The following is a 17,030-nucleotide window of genomic DNA, read 5'->3' on the forward strand; positions in this document are numbered from 1 at the left end:
CCTCATTCAGGCAAACAGCTAATAGTCTGATCCAACCCCTACACAACCTGAAGTACCGAAATCACTTAAGATCTGCCATCCCCAGACCCCACTTATACTTGAACACAATGACTCTTGACAAGGTACATGCTTGGTAAACACTTGTAATAATGACCAGGTGGACTTTTTCCCGTTTCAAATATGTTTTATTTACTTGAAGAACCTGATATATATATAAACCCGTTTCCAACACCCAGATATAATAAGCAATTCAAACTCTTCAAATATTTACAAGAGCAAAATAGAAAAGTAACATAATGAATAAATTAAACTTGCCACTGCTCATCAATGAAACAGTCAAGACTTGGTGTGCCTTCTCTGTGACACCAACAGTTGTTGATCTCCCCTCCATGTTCCTTTTTACTTTGTTGAAATAATCTTTATGATGTAGTCAAAAGTTTTAAAACAAAAGAATCAAGCCGTGTTCACGAGTTTCTGTCTTCTACTAAGAGTATAGAGCAATGGCTGATAACCAACATGATGTTGTGTGAAGATGAGTGCCTTCTAATCAACTTGTATATGAACCCATACAGGTATTTAGAGTGAAACTGATCGTTAATACAGTGTGTAATTAATGAAGTTTAAGTACAGTATTCATAAAAAAAAAGGAAATAACTAATAATTTTCCAGACATGATTTATAAGGACATTTCACATAATGAATTACATGTTTGCCTAAAAGGTTTCTGCTTTGCTTATTGAAAGTACAAACTTATTTCCAAACATATAGTTATTTTCTGCACCAGAGTCAATTAATGCGGCCCACGGTAAACAATGCACAGTGTAGACGCTCAATCGTTACTTCTTTCAGTGTGTCTTCATACATTAGGACAATTATCTCAAAAGGCAAGAATATGAGCAGAAAAAAACAACTGAAGGGTAGAGGGAGACATTGACTGTGAAGGAGATACTGAGAAGTGCAAAAAAGCAACAAAAAAAAAAAAAGAAAAAAAAAAGGAACAAACTATTGTTAACGTGCCAGTTACATATAATAATGATTTATATAGGTTTGGTGTGTGTGTATGCTAGCTTCTGCAGTTTTTGACAATAACGTAAAATCCGTTCTCACAGCTTCAGGAGAATTCCTCGACCCAGCCTCCCCCCCCTGGACCACTGACTGAAGTAGCATGGAATAATAGCTAATTTGGTCCAGGCACTTCTTCAGTCCAAAGTAAACAAAAAAATAACAAAAGAGACCCAATATGAAATGTCCCAACTGTCTCAGTGTGAATAAGTCCTGGCTTCACTTAAGACACTCCACAGACCCCCCTACACTTTGGATACGAGGCAGGGGTCACTCATAGGATGAAGAGACACATATGGAAGTCATATGTTCTCTGTCTTTTCTTATGGCTACCTCAGTGACAAAAAGAGCCCTGTCCATTGCTAGCGGCTAGCAAGCGATTCAGGTCAAAGTCAGCTCTCCAGCTCTGATCTCCTCCATAAGGTAGCAGGATGATACCGGCTCCATAAAGGCAGGTCCACAGATGCATATAAATCCTCCACTGCATCCTGTATATCCACTCTTAAAAATCAGACCAATGTCTGCCTCACCAGTTACCTGAAAATCAAACAAACAGAAAAAACAATGAATGTACAGTATTATGAGTTTTAAGCCAAATTGGGGGAAATCAGATTAACATGAGATATCATATCATCTTATGAGTTAATGTCATGAACAACAACAAAAGTGTCATTTCATACTTACTCTCCTCATCAGAGTCGAAGCCGAAGAGATTTGTGCACTTTTTGATCGACAGGTGGGTCTGCAGCTCCTCTGCACTCTTGAAGGAGGTGAAACAGTTGGTGCAGCGCTGCCTCTGAGAGGTGGCAGCGCCAGCTGGAGACTCCAGGGGGGGCAGGCGGGCCGGGGAGCGATGGGGGGACCAGGACATCTCCTTCCTGCGTTTGGGCATGGTGATGAACCTCTCCTCCAGGTAGGCCGTGGGTGGGGGACGGACGTACGGCTTCTTGGTCATCATCCCATAGTTTGTATCTTTCTCGTCCTCCTTTTTAATGGCTTTAGAAGCGGTTGCAGGCTGTGCTGTCTTAGGTGCCTTTAGGTCTGTGCTTGTTGTGACAGTTATTAGGCTTTTTGGTAGTTCTGTTGTGGTCTCTGTGTGTCCATTTACCAGCTTCTGGTCACAGGAACTGCTGAGTGTGGGATATGTAGTTTTAACCAATAGTTTCTCCTCTTCCTTTACTCCACATATCAGGCTGGTTACCACTTCTTCGACCTTTGTAACCTGGCCATCTGAAACATTAGGCTTTGACTTGACTTGCTTTCTGGGGGCTTTCTGACACAGGAGGTCTTTGCTAACACACTGTTCCTTTACCGCTTGAGTTTCCTTCAAATCATCGGTCACCTTTACTTTCTTCGTCACCTTAGTTGTCGTGGGGGTGTTGGGGGGAGCAGGCGGGAAGGCATCTTTGTCTTCAGGAACACGTTTCTTCAGGACCTTTGTTTCATTTACAGTCACATTTACAGGGGTGGTGGTATTGGTGTTGGAAGCAGCCTGAGTTACCACTTCTTTGACCTTTATAACCTGGCCATCTGAAATAATAGGCTTTGACTTGACTGGCTTTGTGGGGACTTTCTGACACAGGGGGTCAGAAAACTCAGGCTGTTCCTTTACAGCCTGAGTGTTCTTCAAATCATCTGTCACCTTTACCTTTTTGGTCATCTTGGTTGTCGTATGGGTGTTGGGGGGAGCAGGTAAGGGGGCATCTGTACTAACACATCGTTTTTTCTTGATCTGTGTTCTCCTTAACTTATTTTTCAATTTTAACTTCTTTGTCTCCTTTGTGATGAATGTGGTAGGGGTGGAGACTGGTGGTGCACTTAAGGCCTCCTTTTCTTTACTGACACCTCGCTTACTCATAACCTGCTTTTTCTTATCTGTGTCCTTTAACCTTGTAGTCAACATCCTGGTCACCATTAAATTTTTAGTCAACGGGGCAGCAGCTGAGACATCCTTCTCTCTACACTGTTTCTTTGTAACCCGTACTTTCTTTAACTTATTCTTCACCTTTAATCTCTTAGTCCTCTTTACAGTTCTGGTAGGGAGAGCTGAGGCGGAGGCCCCATCCTTGCCCTCCTCTGGCAGGGGGTAGTGCTCCCGTTCGTGTAGGATGAGTGCCCAGAGACAGGCGAAGAGCTTTGGGCATTCGGAGAAGCAGCACTCTGCCTGGAGAGGTTGATGCCTCCGCGCGTGGCGCCTCATCTCAACCCGTGTCATAAACCGTTCTCCACAGCCCCGGTGCAGACAGGGATGCTTGGGGCTCTCTCTGTGGCTGTCAACATGGTCCTGGTAATGCTGGAAACTCCAAAACTTCCTCAAACAGATACAACATTTTCCGTTGCGGAGGCGGAACACTGCCTCCAAAGGATTGGCGTCGCCGTGGTGACAGGTCAAGGCATGGGCGAGGAGAGAATGGCGTAACAGACTGGTGCACCCCTCCACGGGGCAGCGTGTCTCTGTTACCCCTATAATGTTCTCTGAGGAAGAAAGCCCATCCGCCTGTTTTACCTTGGCCAGAGTGAGGGAGGAAGAGTGTGTGTTCTCCTCCGTTTTCTCTGCTGATGGGCAGGGTTGCTCCTTTTCTCCCACTGTCTCAGGTTCTTCCCTTGTTATTTCCATAGAAAAGTTCTCGAGTTGCTGTCCACTAGTCTCCTTCTCTCTTCCCTCTAACAGAGAATCACACTTCGTTCCCTTAGACCTACCCGGCCTCCTTCTTAGGTGCCCATTTAACCTCTGAACTGCCTGTTGGCCATCATAAGGTGTGCTGATTTTCTTTTCTACTGATTGAGGGGTCACTGTTGGATTATCATTCCTTGACCATAACTTCCTGCGATCAGATGGAGTTGACCCGGCATCATTCACAGCTGTCCTCTTCCTACTTCCTCTCCTGGGTGCAGGCTGTCCCGACTGCTCAGACTCAGGGGACTCAGGCTCCCCAAGGGCACAGCTTTGAAGGACCTCACCATCTACTGACATTTTACCCTTTTTCCACATCTCCATGTGCTCTGATATATGCATCATGGCTAAGAGGTCATTCTTAAACACCATCCCACAGAACATGCACTGGTCCCTGCGGTAGTGGTACATGGCATGAGTTGAGACACGTTTGCCTTTGAATACCTTGCTGCACAGACTGCAGCGGTACATGAGGTCCTTGGCCCCTTGCGGGGTGTCTTCTGGGTTGCCTGCTGGAATCGTTGGGGGTGACGCTGTGGTGTTGCCTACTGTAGTTGTCGGGATCATCGCCTTGGGGTTGCTAGCTGCAATTTTTGGGGTCATCTCCATGTCGTTGCCTGCTGGAGTTGTAGGTGTTGTCTCCATGGTGTTGTCTGCTGGAGTTGTAGGGCTCGTCTCCATGGTGTTGCCTGCTGGAGTTGTATGGGTCGTCTCCATGGTGTTGCCTGCTGGAGTTGTAGGGGTCGTCTCCATGGTGTTGCCTGCTGGAGTTGTAGGGGTCGTCTCCATGGTGTTGTCTGCTGGAGTTGTTGGGGTGGTCTCCATGGTTTCCTGTGATGCATCATCAGCGGTCTCTTGTGGCACTTCCCCTTGTTTTCCCTCTCCACCATTCGAGGTAAAGGCAACATCACTAGCCATAACAGACACACTCTCAAGCACTGGAGTTTCCTTTCCAGAAACACAGTGAGAGTTGGTGTAACCTGTCGTTGCCTCATTATGAGCATCAATGTCTTCAGTATCAATTGATTCTTTCCACACATCTGTAACTTCCCTATCTGAGAGCAGCTCCATTACATCAGAGCTATTAGAGGTTGTAGGTTCTACCTGAACATTTGTTGTCTCTCCTTCGATTGGCTCTTTCTGAATAACAGTGTCTGTGGTAGGCACAGCCTTCTCCACCAAATCAATATTAACCTCCTTATGTGGCTCTCTCTGAACAACTATGTCTTTATTAGACACTGGCTCTATTGCAACACTGGTTTCTCCCTCGTCTGTAGACCCTTTCTGAAGGACTCCTTCTTTTGTAGGCACTGGCTCAGTTGGAATATCCATATCTGATGGCTCATTTGAAACTGCAGTGTCCTCAGTTGGAATTGGCTTTATAGGAACATTGCTAATTTCTCTGTCTGTTAGCTCTTTAGGAACAACGCTAACTATACTCCCTGCACTCTCTCTTAGCACATTTGTTAATTCACTAGCAACTGCCTCTTTCAGACATTCAGTGCCTTCAGCAGATAATGTCTCTCTATGAACAATAGAAGCTTTGGTGGCGCTATCTGCATTGCTAGAAATAATACCATTCTCTGAGGGAGTTGATGGGGTGTGTGTTTGTTGACCATCGCTGTCAGAGGGGGATTCCTCAGTCTTGGTAACATCAGTGGGTTCAACAGCATCCTCTGCTGAGGAGGCCATCTCAGTGGTAGACTGCGTTTGTGAGGTAACTTCAATCTCCATGACAGTCTTCTCACAGAATTCTCCAGAGGGACCTTCAGACAGCTCCCATTGGTCTGAAGAAAGGGTGACGACAGTCTCTGTCGAGCCAAAGGTCTGAGGGTCCAGCACAACACCCTCTACCTCAGGACGTCTGGCGTAGTTGTGGAGCTGCTGAATGAGGAAACTTGCATCTCGAGCCCGGAGGACCACCTCCTCACGGAGCTTATCCTTGGCTGGCTGTGACTGGATGGGCGACTGCTTCTCACAGGGTGTAGGGGAAGGCTTCTGGGTGTCTACCGCTCTCTGCCTGCCGAGGGAATTCTCACTGAAGGCCCCCGTCAGTTCATTCTCAGGCTGGGAGACCTCCAGAACCACATCTGGGGCAGGGGCTGAAAGGCAGTTGGTGGGCAACTCTTTCCGACGCTTAGCTTCATGGTCCCTCACCGCTAGACGAGAAGAGGTGACCGCTGTCTTCTGTTTGGTGTTGTTTTTGACGGCTGCACCAGAGGCAGGCTGCTTGGTCTCCGCTGAGGTTCTCTGCTGCTGGGGTTTCCTCCCTGGTTTCCTCCCCCTGCGGGGGGCGCTGTTCTCTGCCTGGCTAGCCGCCTCCAATAGCAGCCAACGGGGCTTCCTGATCTTCCGTTTAGGGGGCTTCTTCTCTGAGAGGCGGGTCATCATGTGTCTGTGCTGTCTGTTGCTAAGCTGCCGGGAGAGGTTCTCCTGAGCCATGTCCAGCTGTCTGAAGGAGCGTCTCAGAGACGAGTTGCCCGTTTCCTTCACAGGCCGTGCTCCTCCAGCTCCTCCACCAGGCTTCCTCCCCCTCCTTTTTACAGGGAGACCCACAGACGACGCCTCCTCAGTCTTGTCTGCTGGTCGAGCTTTCACCCTCTTCGCCGTCACCGTCACATGGTTCTTCTCATCTTTGTGGAGTCGCTTCTTGGGCGCCGCCGATGCTGCTGCCTGGTGCGTCCGCGTGGATTTCCACTGGGTGGTCGTTTCAGCGCTCCAACAGCACGGCTCTTTGGCACTGCAATAGTTGGGCACCACCCACTTGTCCTCCTCCATGATCTCTGCCAGGGCGGCGCTCACCACCTTCTCACTCATCAGCTTCAAGCAGTTGGTGCGGAGGGTGATGAGGTTCCAGAACTCGGGGTCAAAGTACAGGCCTTTCTTCAGCACCTGGAGAATCTCAAAGCGGATGTGGTTCCCCACTGGGCTGGCCTCAGCGTGGTACTCCTGGTCTGGGTGGGTGTAGTGCAGGAAGACAGTCTTGTAGGCCTCTACAGTGCGCTCCAGGAAGAAGACCAGCAGGGCGCAGGCCCGGCACACCTCCAGGTCGTTTGGTAGCAGATAGGCGATGGTCTTGTAGATGAGGGACTTGGTGACGGCATCGCAGTGCAAGTCCGTCTGGAGAGCATGGGTGCAGAGCTCCACACAGAACTGCAGGCCCTCCTTCCCTAGCTGGGAGAACAACACAGGAAAAGAATGGGTTCATTTATTTATCTGCTGTGATATATACTCAACAAATATAAATCTCAAATTTAACACAATTTTCACTTTACATAAAAAGAGGGGTTTTTATTTTTATGCACAGAAAAATCTAATAAATCAAAGCAGCCTATATCATTTACATAACATGGCTCAATCAAAACAAGCAAACAGTAAACATGTTGTCCCCCACCAATGATGAAGCGCCCCTGCATGTGTGAATTCAAATGTATGTTTTGTGAATAAATGAGAGAGAGAATATGTCCAAAATGACATGACAGTAGCTCAAACGAGGCAGGAGATATGCTTGTTCAAAGTTTATGTAAGGGAAAAAAAAGTCTAATTAGTAGAAAATCGAATGGATGGCGCTTATAGATACTCAGGAGAAACTTGTTACTCATGAAGGGCTCCAAATATATCCCAAATTTCCTGACTACAGCTGAAACAGGACAGGAGATATGCTATAAGTTTGGAATTTCTGTTGTTTACTATACAACCCCCCTTCAGCCTATCAGTGTAATTTTGTAAATGCCGGAAAGACGCATCATTCACCCAAGTTACGTTAAAATTATCGGAGTGGTGTCTGAAATATGAAAATACAGAGCAGATCCGCAGTCTCCTCCCCGATTTCAGAGTGGGGGACACCAACTCTATAAAATAGGCTAATATTAAATAATTTCATTAAATAAAAGCAACAAAATAGCCAAAATAGGTGGTCTTACCTCTGCCAGGATCACTCTCATAAATGGGAATATTGATTTGATGTTGGTAGCAGCCAGCATCAGCTGACGGCTGTGTTCCAGGAGGTCCTGTTTGGAGGGGTTCATCCGGAGGTGAAGTTTACTCCATATGAACACCAGGTCCCTGTGGAGGAGATTGAGAGAGAGTGGTTAGAATTCCTAGAATGGCCGATGATAATGAAGTGATTCGCTTTTTTAATTGTTTATTCCACCCCTCAGCTGCTCCCAGCACATCCCTGTCTTGGTGTCCTTGTGCCATATATGTTTCAATTGTGCTTTGATGTCTTACGTAGTTTCCTGAAACTTTCAATTTGTAGAACCTGTACAGATTTTTATCTAAAAATGAATCTTCTAAGAGTACAATTGCATTGATTATTGATTGTCCGTCAGATACTAAGTCACCCAATAGTGCTTTTTGTAGGGTTATTTCTTTGTTAATATTGTTTTTGACAGCCGTTCCTGAACCTTAGACCAAAAGTAAGACACCTGAGGACAACACCAAAACAGATCTATTGCTTCAGTTTCTTCACTACAAAATCTGGTGAAGAATGGTGAGCATTCTTTTGGTTGCAATAATTTTATTCAGCAATTTAAATTGAAAAAAGCAAAGTGAGTCAATTGTTGTTTTATATATTGATTCATAAACCTGATGCTATGGGATAGGAACTTCAAATATCTGTTCCCAGAAGTGATCAGCTTTACAGTATGTCTTGATGGAGCCATGTCCATTCTATCTGTATTCCATTTCTATGGGTACATCAAGTCATATGAATGTAGCCTATAATCACTTCAGTTATCATTATTCAATAGTTATGGTGTATCCGAAGATCCCTGTTCATAAACTAGGTTACCTCATCAGAAGGTATGACATAGTTTGCAATTTGTATAAATGTAAAACTACACAGCTAAACATATAATCAGTGGTTTAAAGTAATGATACTTCTGAGTTTCTTGGGAGACATACTGTATATAGGTCAACTATTGATTGGATTTAGTTTAGCCACCAGGCAATCGGGAATTCGGCCGGACTGAGAATCACCATATCAAGGCCAAATTATGTCCTTAAAAATAACTACTACGCAGAATGATTGTGATTGTAGAACTAGTATGCTCCCTTAGTTAATCCTCTGGCAGTACACACCACAGAGGCAGATGTTTCTATACCGTATACCTACCACATGTAATACATGTCTCCCCGGTGCAGCTGCTGAGAGAGGAAGGCTCTGCACAGAGCTAACAGCAACTCATCTTTCTCCTCGCTCTCCGTATTACAGATGATATCCACAGCGTCCTTGCCATCAATCTCAGCCATCTGAGGGGAACAAGAGAAGAACTGGTGCTTTTAAGACAGGACACAGAGACAGACAGACAGACAGACACACACACAGCAACTTATGAATGACTTGGCAATAAAAATGACTTGGCAATACCAGAAAAGTCTGGATTTCTGACTGGCATATCAGCTCAAGTAGAAACATTTGTTTCTTGTTAGTCAGTACAGTACTCCTTTCCTCACCTCTGTATGCATGTGTTCGCAGTGCGATGCCTTCCAGAGACAGGTGAGGTAGGCCTGGAGGAAAAACAGGTGTCGTCCTGCCGAGGGGTGTTGAGTGCAGCATTTAGCCAGAGCCACAGCCTCAGAGATCCTGTCACCGGCCAGAAGATAACGCACCCTGAGCTCGAAGAACACTGGCACTTCGGAGCCTATGTATCTGTCCACTGGAAGGAGAGCCATTCAAAATGGAGGAAAACAGCAAATCAACAGGAAATCAGTTTGCTGGTGATCGTTAGTTAACAGGTTGTCATTCTCACTTTCACCACCAAGAGGAATAATGCATGGGGGAGAAGCATAACGCAGTGTTCTGACGAGAGACTCATGGCAGCAAGATGACCCAATCTGCAACTATGACTGCGTCCCCAATAGTATTTCCTCTATTCCTCCCACCCTCTCTCCTCGCTTCCTACTCACATTGGAGGAGAACATCCACGGTTCCTCCCCACTGATATTCACCTCCAATGCATTTTGAGAAGGACGTGAGGAGAGAACATTTGGCCTTCAGAAACACCGGGAAGGACTGCATTAGCCCCACTGTGGGGCTACTGCTGGCAGAAAACAAAGCCCTGTGGAAAAGCAGCAGGATTTTATGTTTGGGTTCATCACCGCTCACCTTCATCACAAGAAAGCTGTGACTCCCTCAGGATGGCTTGTAAGATGGGGCTCGCCCACGGCCCGCCCTCTCGTATGATCTGCCCCACCTGCAGCAGGTGGACATTCTGGTACTTTCCCAGGGACGACGAGTAACATTCCTTAAAAATAGGAGGGGAGTAACTGGCACAGTTTGAACCAAGGATCTCTTGCACGGATGCTACAGACATAAACCACTATACCAAACGGACATCCTTGTGGTACGAGGGCTATATCTGGGCTTAGAAGTCGCAGGCAAGACTACAAGGTGTGATTCGAAACCACCTCCACTACATACGTGTGATTCGAAATCACCTCCACTACATTAGCCCATCTCTGTCTAACTATTAAAAAGAAAATCTTAATATTGAAACCTTTCACGACACCTATGGGACAGGAGAATGAAATCTCACCTGGAACGAGTCTAGGATGCCTTTCAATGGGTCCTGCGTGAAGTCACTCTGGCCGACAAACAGCAAGAGCTCAAAAACACTCCTATGGAGGGAAAAACAGTTTGTGTGACTTGTGTGACAAGCAACCCAGGGAAATAAATAATAATAATATTACAGCAATGTCTCATATCTAAGGGGTCAAATAGGAGGGAGGATTAGGGGGTGGGGTCAGGAACAGTCTATATTTCATCTGAGTCATAACAAACACCTCTAATACAGCGTAATTACTATGTAAAAACTACATTACTAGATAACACCATGTAATAGTAATTACAGTGTTAGTACACAGGCATAGGCTACTTACAGGGCCAGGCTACTCAGTGTATAGTGGACATGTTCACAGTCAGATGGAAAGTGGGCAGAGGCGCAGGCGAAGGAGCAGAGAGCATTATGGAGAACGCGGAGCTGGGGCAGGGGAATCTGCCAACGGCCTGTATACTCCTCCACCAGCTAGAGGGGACAGTGGAAGTGGGGGCCGGAGAGAGAAGGGGGAGGGGGAGAGAGTGGGGGGAGGAGAGAGTAGGGGGAGGGGGGGAGAGGGGGGGTCGAGGTGGAGAGGTAAAAAGAGGGGAAGTTACTAAGGTGTAAATGATCATTATCGACCAGAACATTTAAGAACCACTGAAGACCAAGACAGATAATTAATACTGGTAGAACTATCTACAACTGGATACAAGGATAATATATCACAGGGACACAGCGTCCTATTGCCCCTATGGATGATGGCCAGTTAAAATTGTTAACTGTCAAGTCATGAGCTACAGTGACATACGGTCTGATAGTTGTCATCTATATGGCTAGCCGACAAGGCTTGGACATCCGACAATTTGCATATGACAGGCGCACAAGGACCCGGCCGGGGATCAAGCGATTAAAGGGTAGAACTGTGTCTATAAACTGTGGAGTTAATTTAACTAGACGCCCTAGATAGCTAGTTCTCGAATCTACAGTAGCAAGCAACACAACTGTGGTATCGCGCTAGCTGGCCAGCTTATTAAGGCTACGTTAGATAACTAGGAATTGGATAGTCTAGCAACCGAACACACGACATGGCTGACAGTATAAGCATAACACATGCATCTTGTGATAGGCTACTTAACACAAAATATTATTGCACTGATATTGTTATTGCACCCGGTTCGTTTTCCGTGGTATTTACAGATCGCTAGCTTACATGGCTTGCTGGGGGAGGGGAATTTGGGTTGGCAAGCACCGAGTCTACTCCTGGCTACTGTGAACAAGTGGGCTTTATTTGCCTGGTCGTACCACAATACCTGTCCAGTCTTACCTTACAGAAACTTGCACAGTATGACTTGCTTTGAAGTGCGTGTTCTTCACCTGAATTAAGATCAAGCAAACTCTCCAATTGTTTTATAAACCCCTCCAACTCAAATTCACTCTCCTCTTCCGCCATACTACTTGTCTAGCCTAGCGCGTACAACAGCAACTACAAAACGCGACAATAAAGCCAGCGTATGACGTAGAGAGACCTGATTTGATCATCTTCACGTCAATATTACTGATAACAGAGAATAAAAGCTTGTGATTGGTGTTCGCTGGCCATCACTCGTCCATCCTTCCTGTGCTCCAGCTATCTTATGTTTATATTATTGGTCACATTGTTACACTGTTGGAGCGTTCTTGATTAGTAACAAACGGTCTCATCGACGCCCCCTATCCCCATCCCCTTGTAAGGGCCAACACTAATAAAAGGAACAATTAGTCAAACAAACAAAAAATCTTTCTCTAAACCCCTTCCCACCCTCTCCCAACAAGCCCCCCTACTTCGTTCTCTTCCCTTCACACAAACCGCCCTCTCTCAATGCCGAATTTGCTCAGAGCTTTACATTAATGCTTGAGATGTCATAAATGTAATGTAACAGACATGAAATTCCAACCGGTCTGAGAAAAAAAAAACCTTAGCCTTTCTTGGAATTATATTTATCTGAAAGGTTCTCAACTCCCCCATATCAGTCCAATGGAAGCAGAAATTCTGACTGATAATTCAGCCAGTTATCCTTTCAATTTACAGAGTAGACATTGCAGATTGAAAAATGCCAATGAAGGGCCACAGAGTGTATATATTATATTAAATTTCAATAACTTGATGGAACTGAGTTATTGAAACATAATATAATTTATACAGTCCTTCATAGACAGAAGGTGCAGCACCAGTGGGGGGTAATTCAGCCAAAGGCCCATTTATTTCACAACTAGTGTCAATGTCCGGCATGTTTCAATCCACAATGTCTACTCTGGAATAAAATTGGAATAAACTATTTCTACTGTACTCTACTGTTCTATCAACTCATATGTAATAATCTAGCACTTGTACATGCATTACACATGAATACAGGACCACTGTTGGGTATTATACCAGTATTATTATCCTGTGTGTCTATTACAGGAGAGATGCTTCACAGTTCCATGATGCTGAGCACAAGTTTATTATTATAACTTAGCACATATTTCTAAAGAACAGCAATAACTTAAAAGCAATAAGGGTAGAATCTGCAATATGACATAACAGGGAGATAGTTCACTTAAAGCATGTAAATTCACTCAGTTGCACTGCCATACGCCGATGGAGTCGCTTGCAAGTAAAACGTCTTGCTTGGGTGAAGATAATGAAACATTGAAACACAGCCAACTTCCTGTGGTGACATCATTTCGCAGACTCTACATACAAGTGACAGTGAGAACAGAAAGTGCAGCACCAGTGGGGGGTAATTCAGCCAAAGGCCCATTTATTTCACAACTAGTGTCAATGTCAATGTCAATGAGTCCTACAAGTTTCTGTGAGGGGGCAGGTGTAAACATAACTATATCTGAGAGATCACCACACTGCCAGTGTAACAAGTCCATCTAGGTGGGGTTGGGGAAGGACGGGGGGCTGGGGGGGGGGCCCCCCACGTTTACACTGACAGGCATCGGCATTACACCAATGGCATCAGTTTTCCAACAGGGCCCTGGCAATGTCTCTTCCCCCCCCCAGAGAAGGCCACACAGACTGGCAGAGGTTGGCGAGGAGATGGTACCAAAATAAGACTACCAACTGTTAAAAAAAATAAAGAGGTTCTCCGTGTTTCAAGGGAATGCATGGTCAATGTCTGATCCGGTCAGCGGCGAGAGCAGCCACGTCCCGATTGAGGCACTTCCGAAAGAGTCCTGGTGGTTTACTGCAGGGAAACAAGAGGAAGAGAAGGGGGGGGGGGGGGGGGGGGGGGCACAGTTAGACTTGGGTTTGAGACTTGCCATGTGTGGGCTGCACTGCATACCCAGGTATACAGACAATAGATGGTGACTGATGCAGATGTGCATGTGTTTACTGCAAGGCTTGCTAAACAAAACTACCACACTTTGAATGTAGGTGTAAATGATCATTTGTGAGTGCTTCCCCATCTCTTGCTCAACCAATTGAAAGAGAATCAATTTCTCATTAGCTGTAAATTGTCTCTGGCCCACTCCATGAAATGATAGCTGAGCCAGCCTATCGGGTGTTTTCCTCAGATCAATCCAGCATGTCACATGACAGTCGGAGAAAGTAAAAAGGAAGGTTTTGATTTCGCATCCAAATGCAAACACAGAAAGCATGGGAAACAGCTTCAGGTCTATCAGAGGATGCTGTCGTACAGGAATATAACGCATTACTAATAAACAGACAATGACAATCCATTATTGAATTGTAAATTCAAATCACTTTCTGAACCAAATTGACCCTAACCCTGCTAGCAAGTGGCTCATGCCAACTGCCCTGAAGGACTGTTTTGTTATATTACTATTTATTCTAGCAAACATTTATATACCCAGGTTATTTTCATTGAGAATCTTTTCCCCCCCAGATGAAACCGTTTAAAATCTGTCTGGCACTGTCAAGGAGCAACGCCACTAGAAGGGGACTAAGGGCTAACGCCACACTTACATATTTGATCTTCTCAAGTCCGTCTTTGAAGAACAGCATGTAAGGTGTGACGCCGTCCTCGCTGTAGTCCAACAGCCCAACCATACCATCGGCATCCATCGACTCACCGGTGTAGAACTGAAGAGAAGACAAGGAGTGTTAAAAGATGTTCTAGATTACATTAAATTAGGATTGATTCGGGTGCTCAAACCTCATGATAGTAGGACGTGTCATACGACCGTATATCAGCGTTTGGTACTACTTAGCATTCCCTAGAAGTAAGTCCCTACAACATGCAGACGATAAGACACTCAAATGTTTGGAAATGTACACATTAATTCCTCCCTCCGCTGCATCCCTGTTGGCAATAATTGACTGGAAGCCACTGAAACACACTCAGATTATATGTGTTATTTTCATAGGTCACAACCTCCAAAGGTGTCCTAAGATTGTCATCACTGTGCGTTCTGTGGCTTCCCTGTCTGCATCGGACACTCATCACTCAAACAAAGCCATTAAACAATTGCGTTCAAACTGGGTGTGGCTGGGTTAGTGTAAAGATGGGTGGGCGGACTTTCTATTATATGCATGTCATGTAATACAGCCTAAATATATATATTTTTAAACATGTGTGGGCTCTCACCATCCAGTTCTTGATGTTGCCTGTAATCATCTTGACACACTCCGCTGCATTAGCCATGAAGTCCTTCACCCTATCTGGATCACTCTCCATCAGCTTCTTCTTGATACTGAGGGCACAGACAGACATGATTTTTTGTGTGCCTTCAAAAACATTTAACATTGCATTAGCAGACACCAGTCTGTTGTGTAGTCCCCTATTCAATCCCGAGACTCCATAGGGTTAGGGCGACCAGAAAGTGTGGGGACATTTAATTCAGCCTCAACATGTTTTTCAAAACCAGGCTAAACCACAGAGACAAGAGCCCCAGGCTGTCAAAGATGCTGTGTGATGGAATTTCACTACTGGAGGAACCAACTGGTTAAACCCAATTGGAGTAGACTCTCGCTTTAGTGACGATGGATAACTTACTCATTCAGGTATTTCTTGATATACAACGAGTAGCTCTTCTTGTCAAAAGTGGTCTGTTGCAAGTTGTGGTTCATGACGATGTTGACGCCGCTGACCGTGGATGCCTCAGTCCCCTCTTCCCCACCCTCTGCAGAGTCGTTGGCCCCGAGGAGTGAAGGGTCGATATCTTCCGTCCGTGATATCAACTAGAAACAGGCAGAGGTGGAGGGGGGTGATTAACTGGGAAGGTAGCAGCAAACAAGTCCATCAACTTTAGCACAGTTACAACTCCCAAAAAGGAATAGGCCTAATCCTTACTGAGCAGTCAGATTACCACACAAAGAACGACAACACACCATATTCCACCCAGAGCTAGTCATAACGTTATTACATGTCTCTGCCAGACTCCTCCTGCCCAAACCAACCATTATGATTTCCCACAGCCTCCATGATATGACAGGCAGCTGAGTCAGCCTATCGGGTGTTTTTCTCAGATCAATCCAACTTGTCACATGACAGTCGGAGAAAGTAAAGGACCGACCTGATTTGGCAGGTCTATCGCTGCCTTACAGGAATATAACGCATTACTAATAAACAGACAATGACAATCCATTGTTGAATTGTAAATTCAAATCACTTTCTGAATCCAATTCACCCTAACCCTACTTGCAAGTCATTTTGAATGACAAACCGCACCACACTCCACCAGCTAGTCATAGAGTCTAACCACTATGATTTCCCATAGGCAATTATACTTGGATCAACTAGACTTACATTGCTCGTTAGTCAAGTGACCGGGTACAAAATAAAGATGGCGTGAAGAGGGCTGAGTAGGCCTAACGTTAGCTACCTTTCCTGTGACTTTGAGCATCATGCCATTCTGGGTCTCCGTGATAGGGTAGATGCCGCTGAACATCTCATCATCTATAAGAGAAGTAGTGAAATCAACATGTAAAACACACACACACACGATACACGAATATAAAAACATAATTGACTACGTTGGCAGACACTTGAATACGTCGCAAGCTAAAGTTAGAAGGCTTTCAACATGGGTGGTTGTGATTGATGCCGATTAATAACATTTCAAGGAATATGTAATTGCTTAGACATACAATAGTACGAATTCTTATAAAAAAATATATAAAAATCGCAATGAAGTGAGTTTGAAAGTTTTAAAAAGTAATGGGGCCGCATATCTGCCGTAAAGCCACTTCCGGTAGGCCGCACACTGTCAACAATGAAAATGTACATTTTGAAATTGGTTTTAACTGAAGAATAACAAACGAAGGCTGAAAAATATGTAGAAGTTACTTACTGCTGATGACACACTTGTAGACTTGCATTCTGTTGAGTTGTAGATGTTACGTTTAAGGGAAGATGGTTTTCGATCCCTGCCCGTCTGAGGACTCGTAAGAAAAGGGCTGAAGAACGCGATTTGCCAGCTTAAAAACTCGTGGTACTGTTGACGTCATCCAAATAATAAAAGTCTCTGAAATAGCGCACAGTCGCCCCCTTGAGGACACTGAGGGGAAAAGAAGGCCGATCCTTCATGGCGATTCCCTACCGTCAGCAACTCACCTATAGCACTAAATGGTAGCAGCACTACCACTGATCTAAACGGTATATAGATCATTGCATTTGAACTGTCTTCTATATTTAGGGGTATCTGGGAATAAACTCTATGGATTACTACTACTGAAACAATGAGTCTGCTCTAAAGCATCTGCGTTTGCATCAGTCCGAGAGTTTTTCATGTTCATATATACATATATAAGTGCCAAA

General features: G+C 45.1%; 2 protein-coding genes across 2 annotated transcripts; both read right to left on the minus strand.

Annotated features, from left to right (window-relative positions):
- Positions 1–173: 173 nt before the first annotated feature.
- Positions 174–11,728, minus strand: LOC310819582 (uncharacterized protein; the record flags this gene model as incomplete). The annotated part of the gene is made up of 9 exons (XM_083690887.1): positions 174–1,599; positions 1,747–6,910; positions 7,660–7,801; positions 8,853–8,989; positions 9,194–9,396; positions 9,846–9,984; positions 10,276–10,357; positions 10,619–10,764; positions 11,603–11,728. 9 exons carry the CDS (start codon positions 11,726–11,728, stop codon positions 1,589–1,591), a joined length of 6,150 nt encoding a protein of 2,049 aa, XP_083547013.1. The 3' UTR covers positions 174–1,588.
- A 1,311-nt stretch (positions 11,729–13,039) lies between these two features.
- On the minus strand, positions 13,040–16,699 carry LOC310819928 (translationally-controlled tumor protein homolog). Its single transcript, XM_083691347.1, has 6 exons — positions 16,564–16,699; positions 16,096–16,169; positions 15,267–15,451; positions 14,859–14,964; positions 14,237–14,353; positions 13,040–13,493 (listed from the first exon to the last, which is right to left on the minus strand). Exons 1-6 carry the CDS (start codon positions 16,589–16,591, stop codon positions 13,491–13,493), a joined length of 513 nt encoding a protein of 170 aa, XP_083547473.1. The 5' UTR covers positions 16,592–16,699; the 3' UTR covers positions 13,040–13,490.
- Positions 16,700–17,030: the final 331 nt, after the last annotated feature.

The sequence above is a fragment of the Argentina silus genome (genome assembly GCF_951799395.1).
Source record: "Argentina silus genome assembly, chromosome: 19".
Lineage (NCBI taxonomy): Eukaryota > Metazoa > Chordata > Actinopteri > Argentiniformes > Argentinidae > Argentina > Argentina silus.

What these genes read in the sequence shown, in the direction of transcription:
- LOC310819928 (XM_083691347.1), bottom strand. Translation starts at nt 16,591, where the DNA reads ATGCAAGTCTACAAGTGTGTCATCAGCA. An exon ending in TGCTCAAAGTCACAGGAAAG is followed by an intron (nt 15,452 to 16,095) that starts GTAGCTAACGTT and finishes GCCTGTTTCTAG; the next exon opens with TTGATATCACGGACGGAAGA. An exon ending in GCAACATCAAGAACTGGATG is followed by an intron (nt 14,354 to 14,858) that starts GTGAGAGCCCAC and finishes TCTTCTCTTCAG; the next exon opens with TTCTACACCGGTGAGTCGAT.